Source organism: Dermacentor andersoni, chromosome 6 (assembly GCF_023375885.2).
Source record: "Dermacentor andersoni chromosome 6, qqDerAnde1_hic_scaffold, whole genome shotgun sequence".
NCBI lineage: Eukaryota > Metazoa > Arthropoda > Arachnida > Ixodida > Ixodidae > Dermacentor > Dermacentor andersoni.
This window is the reverse complement of record NC_092819.1, coordinates 49,480,614-49,500,748: the sequence shown is the minus strand read 5'-3', so window position 1 is coordinate 49,500,748 and position 20,135 is coordinate 49,480,614. Positions and strand designations below refer to the sequence as shown.

The following is a 20,135-nucleotide window of genomic DNA, read 5'->3' as shown; positions in this document are numbered from 1 at the left end:
GAAGGAACTTTAGCGTAGACATACGTGCGGCCTGATCGGTCTGCACGGTCCAGCCACTTGTTGGCGCAGCGCTTAACCAGCCAAACAAAGCGCTAATATTGCTCTAACCAAGTGTAAAACATTTTAAACATTTATAAAAACAATGTGTTAATGATTGCACTCCTGCGAAAAATACACACCAGCAGCCAAAGAAGAATGCACTTCATTATTGCTAATGTGTGATTGAGCTCTGTGCCACCAGGTGGCTGCACCGTGCAGACCATTCGCATTTGCGATTCTGCTCATCCCATGGCTCATCCCGTTACGGCACAGTCAAGCGGCCAGACCCTGTCCCCTTGCGCTTGCATTTGCCATAATACCGGACTCGCGAAACGCTATTGCGTTAGTAATCTTCCGGTGTAAAGTGACGGCCACAAACGCGTAAACCCTGGCGCCGATCGGATAGCGGCAGTCCGATGCGCAGCAGCCAGCTCGCTCGTATGCTGCCTTGCAGAGGGACACGATGTCGCAGCTTGACATATTGCCAGTCGCTACGTTTGCAGTCCACAAAGCAACAAAGTCGAATCATAGTGCTGGCGAAAAGACTGAGACCGACTCTGACCGCGGAGCTCTCGTCAAAATGGAGTACGTTGTAACACAAGCAGACGACACTTGCTGTGTGCTGGAAGTGCTTAATTGTATTGAAAGATCGTTTTTGTGCATTCTCTTTATGTTACTTTCTGTTTATAAAAACAAATGAACTAACATTCCATCTATTACGAAGATCATTTGTTTACCATAAAGTTGGAAAAATTATTGATCACGCGCCCTGGTCAGCCAATCGGATAGCTCGCCCCACTGACGTCATATGGGTGATTTTCGTCATATGGGTAGGGGCGGCTTAAAATTCCGCCGAGCAGCGTGCTCCGATCGGCAGCGATGTGCATTTTTAAAACCTTATAATAAATTACACGCTTTACGCGGAGCACTTAGATGTGTCAATTAATGATCAGAAGGACCTGCTCTAACGACTCAGTACGTTTGTAGAAAATCGTCGAAATCGTTTCAGGGTCCCTTTAATCACAGGGAACCCTGATCATGAGAAAGAAACTCCCAGAAGAATAAGAATGGGTTAGATCACATACGGCAGACATTATGAGCTCCTGACTGGAAGCTTACCGTTATCACTGAAAAGGAAGGTATACAATCAGTGCATTTTACCGATGCTGACATATGGGGCAGAGACTTGGAGACTGACAAAGAAACTTGAGAACAAGTTAAGGACTGCGCAAAGAGCGATGGAACCAAGAATGCTAGGCATAACTTTAAGAGACAGAAAGAGAGCGCTTTCGATCAGCGAGCAAACAGGTATAGACGATATTCTAATAGACATTAAGAGAAAAAAATGGCGCTGGGCAGGTCATGTAATGCGTAGAATAGATAACCGCTGGACCATTAGGGTGACAGAATGGGTACCAAGAGAAGGGAAGCGCAGTAGAGGATGACAGAAGACTAGGTGGTGTGATGAAATCAGGAAATTTGCGGGTGCTGGTTGGAGTTGGTTGAAAATAGGCTGATGATGATGGTGGTGGTGGTGGTGGTGGTGGTGGTGATGATGATGATGTATGCTATGATGACAATGGCACTACAACAGCAAAGGCAACATGACAAAAACAACAGCTTTGCAACAATAGCAATAGCGGCCCGATGACTATATTTCGTCGACTGACGTATGAAACAGTGTGAAGTACCAATGAGAATTACTGCAGTACTGAAATACTGAGTACGTTTTAAAGGGGGGCTCCTGTGAATGTGCGAGGGACAAAGGAAAGAATACATGACCAAACAGCACTGTTTTGTCGCATATTCTTCCTCTTTACCCTTGTTTGTTTGCACTGTTTCACATGTTAAAATGAATCTAAATTAACTCGACCACTGTGCCGTATTGCTTCAGAGTCCATTGCTACCTACACTACTAGGCCACCATTTCGCAACTTTCAGAAACAGGAGCACACAAGTACTTCAAGCAGTGAATAGCAAAAATGCTGCCAACGAACCCGCAGAAGAAGACAGAATTTTCGCACAAACAGTAGCGTATGCTATCCACGGACCATGCTATTTTACCAAGCCCGAGGTGCAGTAAAAAGTGCGATACCTGTGCTATGAGACATGCCATAGTGTGAAGGGATCCGAATACGAAATATATCCCTTTCAGGTGCTGTATGCTCAATTGAGCATGGCAAGATAGTGCAGTATGTCAGTATAGTCAGTGTGCCATTATGTACAGTGAAAACAAATTGGTACACTAATCCCTGACATAGCAACAGCCATGGGACAAATGAATGTGACACTGAGCTTTCCAACACTAAGGAAGGCAGCTATGAATAACAACTTATTGATTGACGACGTTTAAAGGGGCCCTGAGCCACTTTTTATTGAAGTTGAGAAATGCATTCAAAGTTAAAACAGACTATTTCAGAAATACATCGCCACCAAAAGTACTTCAATGCGTTCAGGAGAAGCAGAGTTATTGGCAATCAAAGGTTATGTATGATCCCCTTCGCAGTAATCCCGTTCCTTCTTGCACTGCGAAGGCTACGGTGCAACAGGGCGTGTCCACAATGCTCCGCCTACTGAATGTCACTGTGGCGCCCACTTCAAACTGGATTTTCCATGTTCACATAGACAGCACTGCTTCCAATTTTGGCCCTCACAATGTGCCAAACGCGGTTTTCCTCAGCCAGTCATACTGCGCTCAGCCAGCAGACTCGGCATAGCACGTGGCGGTTGCGACGGTATCTACTCTACATGGAAGGCCACAGCTACATGTAACTGTAGTGTGTATGTGCAGTTTATGCAAGAAAGGGCTTGAGTGCGCGCTTCCACTCATATGCTCCAGTCTGGCTGTGCTGTGTGGTGCGGACCGGCTTTGTTCTGCACCAGCTTGACCGACGGATAGTAGCCACATCCAACTTGCACATTTTGAAGCGCTATCAATAGCTCAACACAAAGTGAAGTTTGCCAAGGCATCTAACCACGAGCAGATCGGAGTGAGAGCACACTGGCAAGCATATGTGTGGGCTGACCTTAAGTTTTGCATAGTTTGAGGCTAGATGGTTGTTAAAAACTAGCCGAAATTAGCGAGAACCGACAGCTACAACACCGGTAAGCACGGTGGCCAAAGTTTAATTCCTACATGGTCAGCTGCAGCCGAGCGTGAGCAGATGATAGTTGGCTTCTTAAAAAAAAAAATGTAATTGTGGGGTTTTACGTGCCAAAACCACTTTCTGATTATGAGGCACGCCGTAGTGGAGGACTCCGGAAATTTCGACCACCTGGGGTTCTTTAACGTGCACCTAAATCTATGTACCACGGGTGATTTCGCATTTCGCCCCCATCGAAATGCGGCCGCCGTGGCTGGGATTCGATCCCGCGACCTTGTGCTCAGCAGCCTAACATCATAGCCACTGAGCAACCACGGCGGGTGATAGTTGGCTTCTTCAGGAAGTACATAATCCTTATTGAAACTTGAAAGCACATTTTTGCCTACTTCAGCATGTTTATTAAACTGCAACAATAAATATACACAGTAACAGTAGGAAGAAGTGCAATGATCCAAACACCCTTCTTGATTGATGTCAGCTATTGGCTAACTGCAGCTGCGTATGGGAATCAGCTACATTACGAAATAAAGCAGCCCAAAAAGAGTGAGGAGCAGGCTTCTGTTGAAAAGAGAGCACTTGAGAAAAAGGCGAATTCGCACCCGGCATGCGAGCTCCATAAGTCGCGCACGACAGCAAAATTTGGCTGTACTGTGCATAGCAGCGAATGCTATGCGCGGACCATGTTATTTTACCAAGCCCAAGGTGTGGTAAAAAGTGCAATACCTGGTGCTATGAGACATGCCATAGTGTGAAGGGATCTGAATCCGAAATATATCCCCCTCAGGTGCTGTGTGCTCAATTGAGCATGGCAAGATAGTGCAGTATGTCAGTATAGTCAGCGTGCTATAATGTACAGTGAAAACATGATGTTGAGAAGTCGCATCGGCTACCAAAACACCTTCATTATATCTGATATCCGTGTTAAGCATTCACATAGATATCAGAAAAAAACAAATCATGATCACATCTGTGCAACAGAAATGCAAACAGGGTGCCTCTGATAGGCCAGCAAAAGGTCTCCTATGCGTTTTGATCGCTTTTGATGACTTTTCGCATAAGCACACAATGTGCTGATTTATGTTTACTTCAGTTTCATTTCCTGTTTTAAAGCCTTCTGCACCTACAGGCATATAGGAATGTAGCAGAAGAGGATCATTACCTTCCTCATTAAACTTGTTTTAGCAGTTCTTGAGTGTAACCACATGTGCGTGCACTGTCTAGGCCACATGTGCAAATGGCCTCGTGACTAGGCATAGTCGCCGTTTAAAAGAAAAACAGCTAGTATGTGCATTGTGAATGAGAAGCATGAAATGCCTTTACACTGTCAACACTCAGACCAATATGAGCATCCCACATAGAAAAAGCGGCAGATAGAAAGGAAATACCAAGCACACGCTATGCTGTGTCATGTGGATGGAAGCATCCATCACTTGGTTGAACACGGGCTATCGTCTGCTAGCAAACTGTTGCCAGCTCAAGCGCGTAAGCTCCTCGGCACTGCTTCTATTGTATGCTCTTTGCGTCACTGCTCACTGATGCTGTATTATTGTTCAGACGCTGTCACCGGTAATGAAATTTTCCAAGTGTCATGAATGCAATCGCAGCAGTGAGCGCTGCTCGAAAAACAGGTACTGAGGTTCTTGCGATGGCCATCGCACCGCTTTTGGGCCAAAAACCACTGTTATGTGAAACAGGCTTTTTAATAACAGGAACAAAATGGCTACGCACATGTCTTGAGCCGGAAGTCGAGAATCTGGTAGATCTTTGTTGACGGGTCCTTTCGGGGGTCAAAGCCCAAGCGCACCCAGGCAGTACGGAAAGGCCCATTGACGACATAGTAAGCCACCACAGGCAGGATGAGCTTAAACCGCACGGGCTGGACACCAAGCGCTACTTGCAAGGCACTGCGCGTCCACATGGGGCGCTGCTCGAATAGCTGCAAGTAATGGGAGCGCATAGCAGAGAGAACAGCTTAGTGCAATGCTGGTCAACGAGCTGTATATGCTAAACATATCATGCTGAAAAGATCTGGGTGCAACTTTTAACTATTTTAGCAGTGTCATACATGGGCAGACAAGGGGGGATGCGGAGCAAGGAGGCCAATATACCCAACTCTTTTTCTATGTGAGACATGTAACAGCATATTTCTCTAAAAAATGTATGGTGTTTCTTCAAACCCCAAGTGTTATATTCAACTATAGGATTTGGATTTCGTCTTCAGCTTGAGCTTTCCGTAACATACATGTTTACACAAATTCAAAGATACGGACCAAATATATGATCAGACCTAAACTCAAGTACGCTTGCATTACATGGGATCCATACACTAAACATAACATTAAAATCATGGTGGGAATTCAGTGAAAGGCTGTTCGTTTTATTTATTCTAAGTTTAAGCGCACCGATTCCCCCACACAGCTAAATGTGGCATACGACATTCCCCTCCTCGAGATACGGAGGCCAGGTGCTTCACCTAAATTTCCTAGAGCAACTAATTAACTGCGAATTATCCTTAGACCCCTCGATATATGTGAACCCTTTGTCTACAAGGCCTACACGTCATGATCATACATATCCATTAACACCTCATTTCGCCAGGACAAATACATGCAAATTTTCTTCCACAGAAAAAAGTCTAAGTGGAACTCTCGACCTGCAATGTATTCAAACCTTCCTAGTAAAGTGCATTACTCACATGCTCTCTGTTGTGCATATTTATTTGTAATTATTGTATAGTATTTATATTTCTATATTTGCATTTTTTTTCCTTGCCTTGTACACTTGGGTGCCCTTCCTGCAAGGACCGATGTGTGGTCTGCAGTATGTTATAAATAATAATAAAAAATAACAATAATGTATTAAAGGGATACCTGCTGTTGAGAGGACATTTCACAACAGCCAACCTGGCAATGAGGGGCACTGGCTAACATTCCTGGGGCAAATCTTGTATGCATTACACAAACACACAGGAAGATGAATGAAAGGATAGTGGTAGCTTACTTGGTACAGCACTGCATGTGTAGTGAAAGAAAATGTGGGATTAGTTACTTCCTGGGGGCGAGTTAGCTTACCATCCACTTTCACTTCTCTTTATTACTTCTACATTTTGTTGAAACGTAATTTCCCCTATGCTTTCCCTGGCTTCATTGTCTGTTTTATTCCTAAGGTCGTAACCTGTCTTCTATTATTTCACGCACTTATTTTATGCACAAAGGAGCAGCTCATGTCATTAGGAACTGCCGAGTTGTCCTGAAAGGTTGGGTATCAAAAATCAGCACACTTCAGCAATTCCTTCAGCTCTGAACTCAATTACTACTGTGACAGCGGAAGATTCTCACTGCAGAGTCAGTCCATCTGGTCAAAAGATGCTTCTTTGTGACACACACAACCTTGCCTTCGTCTGCTACAGTGTTGCCTACTGACGCAACCACTGTACATGTAACCATGCACAGCAATGCGCACTGCACGTTAACACAATGCTACACATATTACCAAGTGGAAATTGTGCGTGGCTGCCCAGCAGTTAGTGTGTCTGGCTCTGCACGTTGCCACAAGGACAGCAGTTTGATGCCAAGTGATGGTTACAATAGGAAAGTTTTGTTTTTCTTCGACGTGCGGCGAGGGTGAAGCTTCGGATGCGGAGGTAGCCCGACAATGATGTCAGCATAAGGGAAAGGACAGATGGATGAACTGACACAGCAATCTAACTGTCTCTGCAAGAACAGAGCAATAATAATAAAGAAGAAAATTCGGGCAGCACCCCGTTTGCAATGAGTGTCCAAGTTCTGCGAGAGCATTCACGCAGCACACATACTCTATTCAACTTCCACTAGAGCCAAATGAGCAGTGGGGGACAGTGTATCTGTCTGGCTTTGTCACTTCTTCAGCTTGACACACTTTCAGTTTCTGGAGTCTTTCTAACCCTCTGTGCGAGTCGCACCCTCGTATCAATATCGTGACAGCACGACAGTGGCGGTGCTCTTTCACGCTATTGTCGCCTGTATTCTGTGCCCCTTCTTAAACGTTAGTGGGACACCAAGGATAGGTACTCGCTTACTATGCTGCAGGCTTGGGCTCGATTCCTCATAGAGGCTAGATTGTCTTCTTATTATGCAAATATCACGTCGAGGCCAGATAGACAGTCCAAAGTGGGCTAAAGTAGCCAAAGAAATGCTCTCGCATAGAAGATAAGGAAGAAATAGCGCAGAGTGCCATTTGTTTCTCACTTTCAAACTGCGAGGTAGGAAGCAGGCAGGTTCACAAGAAAGAGGCACGGAAATGGAGAAAAGAAATAAAGTTGGCAATTTCGCCCATAGAGTGATGCATCGAAAGCAGTAGCAAGGTTTGCTGTTGCACTTGCGCTCATTGGACAGTGTTAAAATGACGCGTGGGGGACAACATGTTGCCCCTACGCAGCATGTGAGGCAGCTGGTGATATACAACGGAAAGAGCCTTCTGCCAGCTATCAGGCGCCTCGCAATGCTGGCGTGATGAAGAGCGCCACCAGCAGCATTGGAGCACCTCACCTGTATTATGCATGAGATGGTACGTCACAATGTGTCAGTGCCCAATAAAATAACTGGATAGCTTTAGCTTGATTGGCCATTATCATCAGGAGACTAATTTATGTCTACTGCAGAACAAAGATCTCTCCCAGCAATCTCCACTTTCCCATGTCTTGTATCAGCAGATTTCATCCTATCCTTGTGAATTTCCTAATTTAGTCTTAGTGCCTAATACTTGGGCATCCTCAACTGTGATTTACCTCTCCTTGGCATCCCCATTCTGTAACTATAACCGACAGCTGGCTAAATGCTTGTGATAGGGATAGTTTACACACATTCTTTAAAATTGATGTATGCATTTTATGATCAATTTTGGTGTGTGAATGAAGAATGAAGAAGAGGAGGTGTATGCGCGGTGGCTTGATGATGCGCAAGTCAGCAGCTTTGTGCGCAGGTGGGGAAGAGAGAGAGAAAAACAAAATTTAATTACGATGTTTTACAAGCCGAAACCCCGATATGATTATGAGGAATGCCATTGTTGGGGACTCCAGATTAATTTTGACTACCTTGGGATCTTTACAGCGCATCTAAATGCAAGTCGACGAGTGTTTTTGCATTTCGCCTCCATTGAAATGGGTCCATTACAGCCAGGGTCAAACTTGCAACCCCGAGCATAGCAGCACAGCCGCTTAGCTATTGCAGCAGGTGGCAAAACACAAGCAACGTGGAATTCTGCATTGAGACAGTCGACCACCTACAGCGCAGCCACTGTGACATCGTATGCGGGGCTTACGCTCCAGCTACATCACAGCTGGAATGCTAGGATTAGCCCCAGCCAACACTGGCCTCCTGCACCCTGGCAAGTGCCTGAGACACCATCTATGCCTGGAGTTGAGCCTGCTGTCCCAGCTACAACACAGCTTCAGTGCAGGGTTTCATCCAGCCCAGCCGCAACGACTGGTGTCCCAGCCTGTGCCCGGGCCGACATTTCCACTGCAAGTCAGGCTTGTCATCCCAGCTCTGTTAATGGCTATACCTCGCCAGAAATGTTCCGGATGCTTCCCGGGTTTCATGCTGGACCTGCATCCTACGACTAAGCTTTCTGTCATCTCCCATTTCTGAGGTGGAGTGTGGGAGCTCAGACTCCTACCTGAGCCAGTCACGGGCTTGCAGTGCCGGGCTAGACTACAAAGCACAAGACTACAAGTGCTGGGTGTGCGTCCGGCAGTGCCTTTAGCTAAGCACTGCTTCAACGGAACACGATCACCGAGCCGCGAGTCACCTCAAGTTGAAAAGTTTATAAGTTGCGAACTGTAGTGGCACCATGCATCACAATCAAAGCATTGTGTATGATCACCATAGAAAATGCATGCTTATAATTATGGACTGGATTATGGACAGATGCCTACTTGTTCCCATGTGCCAGGGCCTCTGCCTTTTTATGTATGAGCATGAATTAGGGGTTAAGAAATGGTTTATCACTAACTTTATAGTGCCTATACATGCTTATTTCTGTCATTTGCACCTATAAATACCTCTTTTTGCTTTTAGGACCTGAAACTGCTTTTGGGAAAATTTTTTTTATTGAGATAGCACTTATATGGACACTCAAAGTGAACTTTTGCGGTCGGCGTTGATATCGCCATGAAGTTCCGCATCAAGTCCAGGTACTACAAGATCGCACATTGAAATAAAGGGCGGCAAGAAGAGGAACTCCCTCACTGCCACTCTTCATCACACCAGCGTTGTGACAGCGAGTGTTTGCGACCATCAAGAGAGACCTGTTCATGTTTTCCTGGGTGCATGGTAATGTACCATGCATGGTAATTTAATTAGCAAGACACCGTTGACTGCAATTTACATGGCCCGTACAACTACGAACCTTGTTTGATGTAGTTGTCTAATACTTTTCTACTGCTATCAATGCTTCGCTTTTCGTGCAAAACGCCGACTCTTTTCTTTTTTCTTTCTTTTGTTTCAAAAGCACATTGGCTTACTTTTTCCACAAAGCTTTGCAGCATGAATGGACACTGCTGTTAATGGCAACACATCTGACATTGTGACCCAACAAATAGGCACGTGCATAGACAGACTTTTTGAGGGCCTTTCACCGTTTGCATGGCGCTGACCCGTTAGCATTGCCAGAGAAAAAGATCACCGAAAGTATCCTTCTTCAGCAGTGGGCACGCAATTCCACATTAGACTGCAGGAGGGGATTTGAGAAAGAAAAGATGCAGCGTTAGGAAAGGAGTACTGCCGACCGCTGCTTGGAAAGCCTGTTAGCGGCAGACTGTGCTGCACGTGTGTTAGGTGGAAGTGTACAAAGTTCACTGGAAGTAGTACTGTCAGCCGTAGTTAACAAGGTCGCCGTTTTTGCCTCCTCCGCTTCTTTTGTGGTTGTGCAGATATACATATAGGCCAATGGCAGCTCACTTGAACTCTGCAGTAGACCAGCAACTAACTCAGCTTCTCTGCAATAAACTCTGCCTACCATACAGCTCTCCCACGCACTTCAGCTGCTTACCTACCATATTTTGTATTTTTCGTGCTTGCTCCACTTGACGTGTCAGGGTAAGCAAGAAAGTTTCATTATTGAATATATGCTATACCTGCTCCAATTGGCAAGACAAATGTATTAAGCATAAAAGACATGTTTTTTGTTGCAATTGAACACACACAAAAGGAAGACACATAAAGACAACACGGGCGGCACTTCCAACTGATTTAATTTGGGCTGTGACCCATGAATATATATACACATACACGCATGTGCTGGCTCTTCACAGATCTACATTACCCAGCGGTCAAACAATCTAGTTTCCGATTTACAGAGCACAATAGATGTATCGCTAATGCAATTCGTACCTTTCTTTTTTATATAGTAAGCTTCCATTAGCTCACGTGCTGTTTTAAATTTCAACACGTTCAATTGCCACAAAAAACATGTCTTTTAGCAAGCACCAACTAGGCCAACAAGCAGTTCTGTTGTATTAAGCATGTTGGCTGCAGTACACAGATTGACAAAAAGCGACTCCTCGTCTGCTCAGCGAAGCCCTGTGAAGCGATGGCTTGCACTATACGCTCCTGACAGTAGAGTTTCCCGGCGACGGCCGCACCACCTGTGGCGTCGAAAGCGCAACTCTGGTACTGATTAAACTTCAGTCGACGGCATAGTGGTGCACGTGTTGTTATGACCACATGTGATTCGAAACTTCTGAACCACGTGCGCCACCGTCCTGCAGGTAAACGTTCTCATACCGCTTTTTTATGATGCCAAATGTGCAAGACATCAAAAACAGCTCAGAAAGAAAAGCATGGGGACGGCGGTACTGCTGCGACAAAGGTTGTAACGGCCATGCAGGGCTGCCTGCTCTCCGACTCTACAGATTTCCTGGCCGGTCGTGGTTTTGTGCTCGCGCTTCCTTCCTGGAGGATCACACTAAAAAGTATTGTAGTCAGTAGACTGAAGTTCTTGGCCGAGAAAGAGTCTTGCCGGGCAGCCGACTTACATATTTTTGCAAATCCTCCATATCTTTTAGAGCTATTTATTTTGCTGTATACGAGGAGTACTGCGTGGTGGCTGCAGGTGTCCTGGCTTGCGTGAGTCGCTCAGCATTTCACTCTGCGTGGCTCTGATTGGGTTCAGGTTGCCGGATACGGTCACCCGAGTCTTGGCGGCCAGAGTGGCCCAAGCTTGGTCGTGCCAGTGCCTCGGCAGTTGTAAACAAAGTACTGTGGTTGCTTGTCAGAGCATACCAATATAATAAAATTTTTGTGCAAGTTGTTTAAAAGAGCCTTTTAGTAATTCTAAAAGATATAGCGCCTATCATCCCTGGCCAATGAGGCTTTGCAAGCATGTCAAAACAGCACCACGGAAGGACACGTTTTGTCTACGCAACGGGTCTACCTTAATTCAAATGGTTGGATAAGAACACCTACGGTTTCTTTTGCAGCAATTGCTACGAACGGGTGGATGTCTGATTTTCCCTTCTTTAGTTACTTCTCTCCACCTTGTGGGTTTCTACAGAACTATTACGTCAAACTCTTGCCTTTGCTTCGTGTTGTCAACAAATTCGACTTCGCCCTGCCATCTGCTAGCCGCCTGGTTAGCTCAGATGGTAGAGCGGCTGCCCCGGAAAAGCGGTGGTCCCGGGGTTCGAGTCCCAGACCAGGACGAATTTTTCTTCAACTTTCAGGCTTTTCTTTCAAGGAAACCCGTTTGGGTTTCCTTTGTAGCAATTGCTACGAACGCGTGGATGTCTGATTTTCCCTTCTTTACCTACACCTAATGCTTCATAAGCTCAGCCATGCCTGCACACTCAATTGAGCTGCTTGATCAAAGCATAATATGATAGCTGAGTGTACTCAGGCTAGAGATACGCTGCAGTTGTGTTTGCCTTGGTGGAAGTGACACTTCTCATGATTCAAATCTCATGATATGACAAATTAAAAAATCGGGCCCCTCAGTTAACCCCCTTTCTTCTCGTTTACTTCGCCGGCACAGTCACACCGGCGACTTTTTTCACGCTGTGAACGTGCCCGGCCGCGTAGAGCTTTTCCCCTTTACGACAAATGGCAGGGCGTATCCAACCGTCTAATTTTAAGATTAGTCTGAAACCACACAGCAAAACTTGCGCCATTTGTTCGTATCAAAACAAGCATGAACAAGCGATCACGTCAGCAGATCCGCATGGGCAGCGTGAGTAGCGTGGTCCATCAGTGTCAGTTTTGACGGAAGGTGCCGCAAGAGGCGCTGATGATCACTGCTCGGATGCGCCGCCTGGGCAGTGTCAGGAGCGTATACGGCTGCTGCCTTTCAAATCTCACAAGTGAATGCTACGTCAATTTCTTTACGGTGAAAATGTGTTAAACACATTCAATACATAAGACAGGTTACCGGTATCATCTGTGAACAGTTTATACTGCTTATTTCGACCCATATAGTGCCTAAAATAAGGCTTTGTGTGCTTGTTTTAGGCACCTAAAACCCAGATGTTTAGTGCCTGAAAATTTGGCCTCTCTTATAACATCTTCCAATGTTAAAATCTCCACCCCAATAGAGTGATGCACCTCCATTTACTGCATCCTTTCTGTCTCATTCAAAGCCTGGGCCCATGCACTTATTATAACAAATTTTTGTGAGTCTGCCAGGATCCGGCCTAGTCAATCATCATGCCGACACTTGGACGTACGCAGATGAGCCATTTTCCATCCCAAGAGGCCCACCTTGCCAACAGGTCATGGTTGAAAATGGACTCTGGGATAATTGGTGGTACATGTACTTGGCAAAGTGTTGGCGCCTGACACTGCAAGATTTTCCCTTATTAGTTTCCTGGTCAACCTAAGCCAACAGGGTAAGCCCCTCGACTAGCATACAACCCAACATTATGCTGGCATGACACAGTAGAATAAAACTGCTGCTGTCGTGTAAACAGCCGATTTCAAGATGCCGTTTCATCTGCGAAGCAGCTGCTTCCTGCTGCTGCCGGCAGGCAGCGACACAAGTCTGTGCCAGGGCCGGCTTTTCAGACGCCATTTTTCCCATAGGCGAAAACAGTTTCTCACTTTTGTCTTAAAGAACAGGCGACTAATCGTGCCAAGTGTTATACTAAACGAAGCAGACAACAAAATGCAATTGTTTTGCAAAATTTGAGCATGCAAAGTGCTGCAGTGGGTGCAAAATCTTTTTTTGAACATATGCGGCCAAATATTCAGGACCCTGTACAATGCCAATGCAGTCAGACTGATGTTCAAGACTGACTGCAGAAGTGCACATTCCCAGCGCACTTAACAGAACTTATACTACAACAAAACAACCTCCACTCATTTCTATCAAAGAATGTGCACAGGAACTGGTCCACTGTACAGCTGGATCTGATTTGGTGCTATTTAGTGGTAGGAAAGCCCTAGCCTAGCCAGTTTGCTAGGGCAGCAGTAGTGGATTGAGCAGAAAATTTTTACACTTCACTGGTGACGAGATAATTCGTGTATGAGCAAGCCTTACCTCTTGAACTTTTTCCCTTATGTTCACCTCAGGAGGGCGCCAATCCAGTTGTTTCCAGGCCTCTGGATTTGGCTCTTTAGGCACATCTTCATCTTCAAAGCTTAGAAAGCGAGCGAATTTCACACGGCGGTGGCGAACTGCAAACGTATAAAGAAAATATTTTTTTAAATAAGTTAGCTATTGCCAATCTAGATAAAAACAAAGTTTTGGTTACAACAGCTCTTCCCGACTTTCATGCTCAAGAATAAGCCAGTTTCTTATTGATCATTCCAGTGAAAAGTCCTTCATGAGTGGTAGCCATCGCCTACACCAGGGTCCAATTGTCAAAGATTGGACAGCTTGTGCTGATAAGATAGGTTTAACGATATAATAGCATAAGACTGAAAGACGTTCTCCTAAAGGGGGATGCATGGCTAAAATAGAAATTTTCCCCAAAAAGCCACATTCATAGATTTATGTTGTTTTGGATATCTCCACTAATAAAGGAGCTTCTCACCAAGTTTGGTTGATATCTGTGCTGTAGAAAAGAAAATTAACTATTTCATGTGACTATAAATATGTCCAGCAAGCAACTAAGAGAAGCATTTCATGAGCACAAACAGTGGTGCTTCACAGCTTTCAAGCTGAAAAAATGTGAAGACGACTTGAAGCGATTGCCACTCAACAGTGTCGTGTTGAAGATGCGAGCCCAGCTTATGCAGTAGATGTCTTTTATTAATCGCTATTCATCATTAAGTAAAGTAGTATGGTCTGCAATCTTCGAATAAATATTTTTCAATTACCAATTTCTGGCAAAACCACACCTTTCGAAAAACATTGTCCCCAAACTGCTTTGCCAAAAGCTACTTTCAAGGTAGCTTGGAAGAATTATTCAAACTATTAAACTGAGAAGGTTTAGGAACAAGGATCGACGGCGAATACCTCAGCAACCTTCGGTTTGACAACGACGTTGTTCTATTCAGCAACACTGCAGACAAGTTACAACAAATGATTGAGGACATTAACAGAGAGAGTGTAAGAGTGGGGCTGGAGATTAATATGCAGATAATGATGAATAACCGGGAACGGGAACAAGAATTCAGGATCGCCAATCAGCCTGTAGAGTCTGTGAAGGAGTACATTTACCTAGGTTAACTAATCACAGGGAACCCTGACCATGAGAAGGATATTCACAGAAGAATAAAAATGGGTTGGATCGCATACGGCAGACATCGTGAGCTCCTGACTGGAAGCTTACCATTATCATTGAAAAGGAAGGTACATACAATCAGTGCATTTTACCGGTGATGACATATGGGGCAGAGACTTCGAGACTGACAAAGAAGCTTGAGAACAAGTTAAGGATTGTGCAAAGGGTGATGGAACGAAGAATGCTAGGCATAACTTTAAGAGACAGAAAGAAAGCAGTTTGGATCAGAGAGCAAATGGGTATAGACGACATTCAAATTGACATGAAGAGAAAAAAATGGCACTGGACAGGTCATGTAATGTGTAGAGTAGATAACCGCTGGACCATTAGGGTGAAAGAATGGGTACCAAGAGAAGGGAAGCGCAGTAGAAGACAACAGAAGACTAGGTGGTGTGACAAAATGAGGAAATTTGCGGGTGCTAGTTGGAATCGGCTGGCGCAGGACAGGGGTAAATGGAGATTGCGGGGAGAGGCCTTCGTCTTGCAGTGGACATAAAATAGGCTGATGATAGTGATGATGATGATGACTTTCAAGGTGGTTGCTATAGTGAAATTTTGTAAGCAACAAGCTAAAGCACTTTGTAGGTTTCTAATCTTTTTTTCTAACACAATACAAGTATCACATCATTGACATATTCTGACAACATAACAAACTTGTTTTTCAAATGACTCTATTTTTACAGAAATGGCATTAAATAACAAGCGGCTGCCCTTATCCTGCACTATAGACCACCTAGAAGGTGTCTACTGAAATAGAACAAATATGTCTGTTTATTTTTGGAATGATAGTTTTCCTAAGCCGACACACTCAGCTACGCAATATGATGATCATAAGTTTCTTTTTCTGTCAGCATTAAGGGTATGACATTTACAATGCATTTTAATGACAAGAAGATAAATCATCCCACAAAATTTAAATAAAATTGGCTAACGGGTTTAAAAGCTGACCCTTCTGCCTACAATACCCCCTTAACTTTGCTGCCAAAACCTGGGAGAAGGCAACAGCAACTGCCCATGCAACAAGGCCTGGGTGAAATATCTCTGTATATATTCAGCCAATACTGAGTCAATGAGACACAAAGAAATTACTAATTGTATTTACTCAGGACCACACTCAAATGTCCTTTGTACCCTTCTCTTACATATTAGAGAGCTTTAGATTAGAGGACGCAAGCGGCTTCCGTACATAAGCCACTTGCGTCCCCTAATACTCTCTATTGAATAAACGCTGAATGGCCATAGTGTGTGCTCTTCTCCTTCTTAATATGCAGTTATAACCATTTGCCAGTTTACTATGAAAACTCCATGAATTGAGCTTATCTACAGTGGACACAATACTTCAAGGAACTGGAGGCTAGGCTGTGCACAGACTACTAACAACTGAATTTTCAACTATCCTGTTACTGACAGCAGTGATGTAAGCCATGTGAAATGCAAATAATTGAACTCCATGATGCTGCTAACTCTAATTAAAGATAGACGACTCACTGGACTAAAAAAGATGAGCCACAAGGATAAAAAGTATCGATCTTAGTGTTTTTCTTTTTTTTGAAGTGGAACTTGCGCAGCGTGATAGCATGGAACATAGTAAATGGCACACACAGCAGACTACGATGACACAGTTCCTTACTATATGCTGTGCTTTCATGCTATACAGGTTCCGTTTCAGAAAGGAAAATACTACACCAGCCAGCCCAAGACACAGTTCAATTGCAAATCCCTTGTTTTTCTTTTTCCTTTGCCAGACAGAAACCATATTGCGACAATGTAGGCAAATACAATGCATCCGTTCAGGGCATTCGAGCGACTGCACGGTGGAAATAACCGTGCAAAAATTAAATGCACGATACAGACCCGCACCTGGACAATGTGATGTCACGGATTTTGATGGCATATGCATGAGCCTAGTTAAATTTTTAGCAATAAGGATGGACTGGCATTGCATTGTGAAAAAGGAGCCAATCACTGAACTTAATAAGTTTGAAGCACTTTTGCCGAGTCACAATGGCCAAAATATGAAGAACACTTTGAAATACGTGATGGGACACTGGCGCTGGGGTTCTGACGTGGAAAAAGAAAGAAAGAAAGAATGATGTTTGGTCTTCATTTTCTTTTCTAGGAATCAACCTTGTTCTGCAAAATTAAGAAATATGAATTTCTGAAATTGTAACTTATGAGTGAACTAATTTACTGTCTCTATTAGCTGTCACTTTCAGACACGATGACAAGAACTGGAAAACAGAGCACAGTGTAGTTCAGTTCCTGGACAACACATCACCTACGTTGTTCAGTTCCTTCTAGTGTACATATGATGCAGTTTTTCCACCATAAACTAATACCAACTTTCTCAGCTTTGGGACTCATTATTATTCAAGCGACTTACTTCTGCCGTATAAATTGGTGGGACGAAGCGCTGTCTTCGACGCCGGCTGACGTCGCTTGGGCTCATCTCGCAGGGCTTGAATTGACATGTTGTCAAGACGGGAGAACACTTGGGGCAGTATGAAAACTGGAGCGTCCTTCATCAGCCATTCTGTTGACGACATGGGAGGCGGAATCAGCTGGTCGAGTAAAGATTCGTATCCTGTTCCGTCAGCTTTCTTCCTCATGGGCAAATACTGAAAATCCACCATGCCTGAAAGCAAAGTACTTGTTAACAAACACATAAAGAAACTTTGGCAGACGAACAGCACAAAACGAATGCAAACAAAGAACAAATACACGGGGCAGGCACCACTTCTAACAGAGTGCTTTCAGAACAAGAAATTGCTTAAATGCAACCAACAGTCAGGTTATTGAGGTGAGCAAGCTTCCTACCAAAAAAAAAAGAAAAAGTAGAAGAAGAAAAGGACTCAATTGGATAAATTCAGTTAAAAGTAGCACCCATTGTATCATGGATTTTCTGTCTATGTATGTTCTGAGTCATCGATTTCCTGAAGTATGACTCACCGACTAGCGCAAACCAAGATTGTGTTTGAACATAGAATCGCAACCATTCTACTACCTTATTACACTCCTGTTTTCAATAATGCCTCTGATCGATGTAATGAAACAAATAAGAGCATGATATGCTACATGAAAGCATCTCCTGTGAGAAGCACTTTTCGGTTATCTTAGGTCTGTGTTCTTTCGTCAGTCTGGTCCAACAAAGCTCTTGTGATGGGATGCGCTTCATCTCTTCCTTGTGTCTCTCGCGTTGATAAATTACTGGTATGGTGTCTCCTTAATTAAGCTAGACCCCCCCCCCCCCCCCTCCACTTCTTTCTTTACTTTGTGTGGTGCATGTTGTGCGAGCTTGCTGAAGTGAAGCGACGAAAACTCACCACGAAATTTGTAGACTGTAGAGACGGTGCCTTCGATAGACACGGTGTACGGTTCATCCGTGTTGCCGCGGTTCTTTTTCACTTTCAGGACGAGGCAGGACGCGTTGAAGCGGTTGGCGTAGGCGCTCTTGCAGTAAGGATCTTCGGGCCTAAACTTCATTTCTAGCCTTCGCGTTGGGTCTGAATAGGCCTAAAGGAGACCACACGTACGAACAACATCAGTTCAGATTTGTATGCACAACCCACGTGCACGCACAGGATCAATCTTACCTTAGCGACTTCTTCAATGCCACCGAGGCTTTTGATCATTCTGTCTGTGTTTTTAACGATTGCCGGGTACTCGACAAGTACAAGCTTCCTGTTCTTTAAAGTTATTGCCGTCATGCCGTTCTGATTGCTTGTAAACTTCAGACACAAGATAGTTCGCAATGTGCACGACTTGCATACAACACAGTTTCAGGAATTATATACAAGATGTTTGAACTACACGATTTTGTTTTCCCTTGCAGCAACTGTACTTCACTCTGGCAGCTAGCATTTCGAACACCGCAACCACAGAATCAGTTCCTCTAGGGTTTATTGAAAGCGGCTCAAAACTGAAAACATCCCCAATTCTAAGAGCGGTTTCAGCTGTCGTATGCTTACAAGCGCGCTTACAAGTTTTGGATGATGTTGATGTTGGTGCGGCTGTGGACTGAGCGAACCCAAACATGAATATTGAAGCGCAGATCTTTCCCGCATTGCCTATAAATCTTAAATATGTCATATCGCAAAACAGAGTCATTTCCAGCAAGTATATTTAAGTTTATGGAAGCAAAGTATTTCTGTAGAATGGCAAACGGGAACGGTGCCTTTGGCGGGATATTTGAAATATCTTTCGACCGCGGTGTTTCCTGAAAGCTAGGTAATAACTGCTCCGTAGCAATAAATTCGTGTTTTTGGTCATAACTGCTTTATATGACGCAGCGCTACACTACCATGCTGCTGTTCACTGAGACTGTAGTTATGACGGAGCACTGTTTTCCTCAAATGTGTGCACGTCTTAACGCTCGTTATCGGCGTCGGACTCGCAGCGGAGAGAAACTTGCTTTACATGAGTTTGAGTAAGTTTGGGGTGTTTGAGGCAAAGAATAAGTCGCTCTATCCGGATTCGCTATATTAGGTCTGTGCATAGTTCGCAATATTATCTGTATATTAGCTGAGTGTTCAGGAATCTAGTGGATATGGCGTTGCACTGCTAACGCGGAGGGCGCCGGATCGAATCCCGGGTGCGGCGGTCGCATTTCAGAGGTGTTCGCGAAATTCAAAAACGTCCATATACCGGCCGTGAATTGGGTGCAGGATAAAGAACCCCAGGAAGTCGCGCTTGTTCCGCAGTCCCCCACTAAGACGTGCCTCATAATCTGATAGTGGTTCTAGCACGTAAAACCCCATAATTTATATTTAAGCGAACAGGATGCTGTATTAGCTGCATACAGCTATACGACGCCAACCTACTTAGCTGTAGCTCCGGATGATGACTGTCGCTGGGGGCCCGCCGTCCGAGGGGCTTCCGCCTAGCTTCGGCCTAAAGTTTGGGAAATACTGCCTTGGCACGTACGTGTCCAAACTGGGGGATTGGACCTTATAAACAGCGTTCCGGAAAGATGTATGCGTAGATCCTTGAAGGCATTGCCCTCCTTCTCTCCGCACTTCTTCTTTCTTTCGCGCTTTCAATAATTTACATTTACTGCGCAATTTGGTCCTATATGATATAATTTAGCACGCTAAAATAAAAGATAAATACCGTAGAAAATGGAAGCCTCAAGAGAGCCCTTGTGATTGCAACGATGTAAGGCCTGAATCTTGTTGAAAGAATTTTCATAAATTCGAAAGTTCGAAAAAAAAATAGGAGCACGAAGTTTACAAATTAGTAGCCATCCGTCAAGAATAGATATCGAGGTTCTGTAAACGGCATCCATTGGATCGTTC

The 20,135-nt window shown here is 44.5% G+C and overlaps 1 protein-coding gene across 2 annotated transcripts in view; it reads right to left on the bottom strand.

Annotated features, from left to right (window-relative positions):
* l(2)37Cd (general transcription factor IIIC subunit l(2)37Cd) overlaps positions 1 to 20,135 on the bottom strand; it is a 30,602-nt gene that overhangs the window by 9,249 nt on the left and 1,218 nt on the right. Inside the window, exons 1-5 of one of the 2 annotated variants that reach the window (XM_050171786.3) lie at positions 18,435 to 19,907; positions 18,165 to 18,354; positions 17,225 to 17,476; positions 13,653 to 13,789; positions 4,872 to 5,079 (exon numbers count right to left, since the gene is read on the bottom strand). In XM_050171786.3, coding sequence (XP_050027743.1) covers positions 4,872 to 5,079; positions 13,653 to 13,789; positions 17,225 to 17,476; positions 18,165 to 18,354; positions 18,435 to 18,548 — 901 coding nt within the window. In that variant the 5' untranslated portion in view covers positions 18,549 to 19,907. Of the gene's footprint in view, positions 1 to 4,871; positions 5,080 to 13,652; positions 13,790 to 17,224; positions 17,477 to 18,164; positions 18,355 to 18,434; positions 19,908 to 20,135 lie in introns of those variants that run through there. The other variant, XM_055066620.2, reaches the window with a different exon arrangement.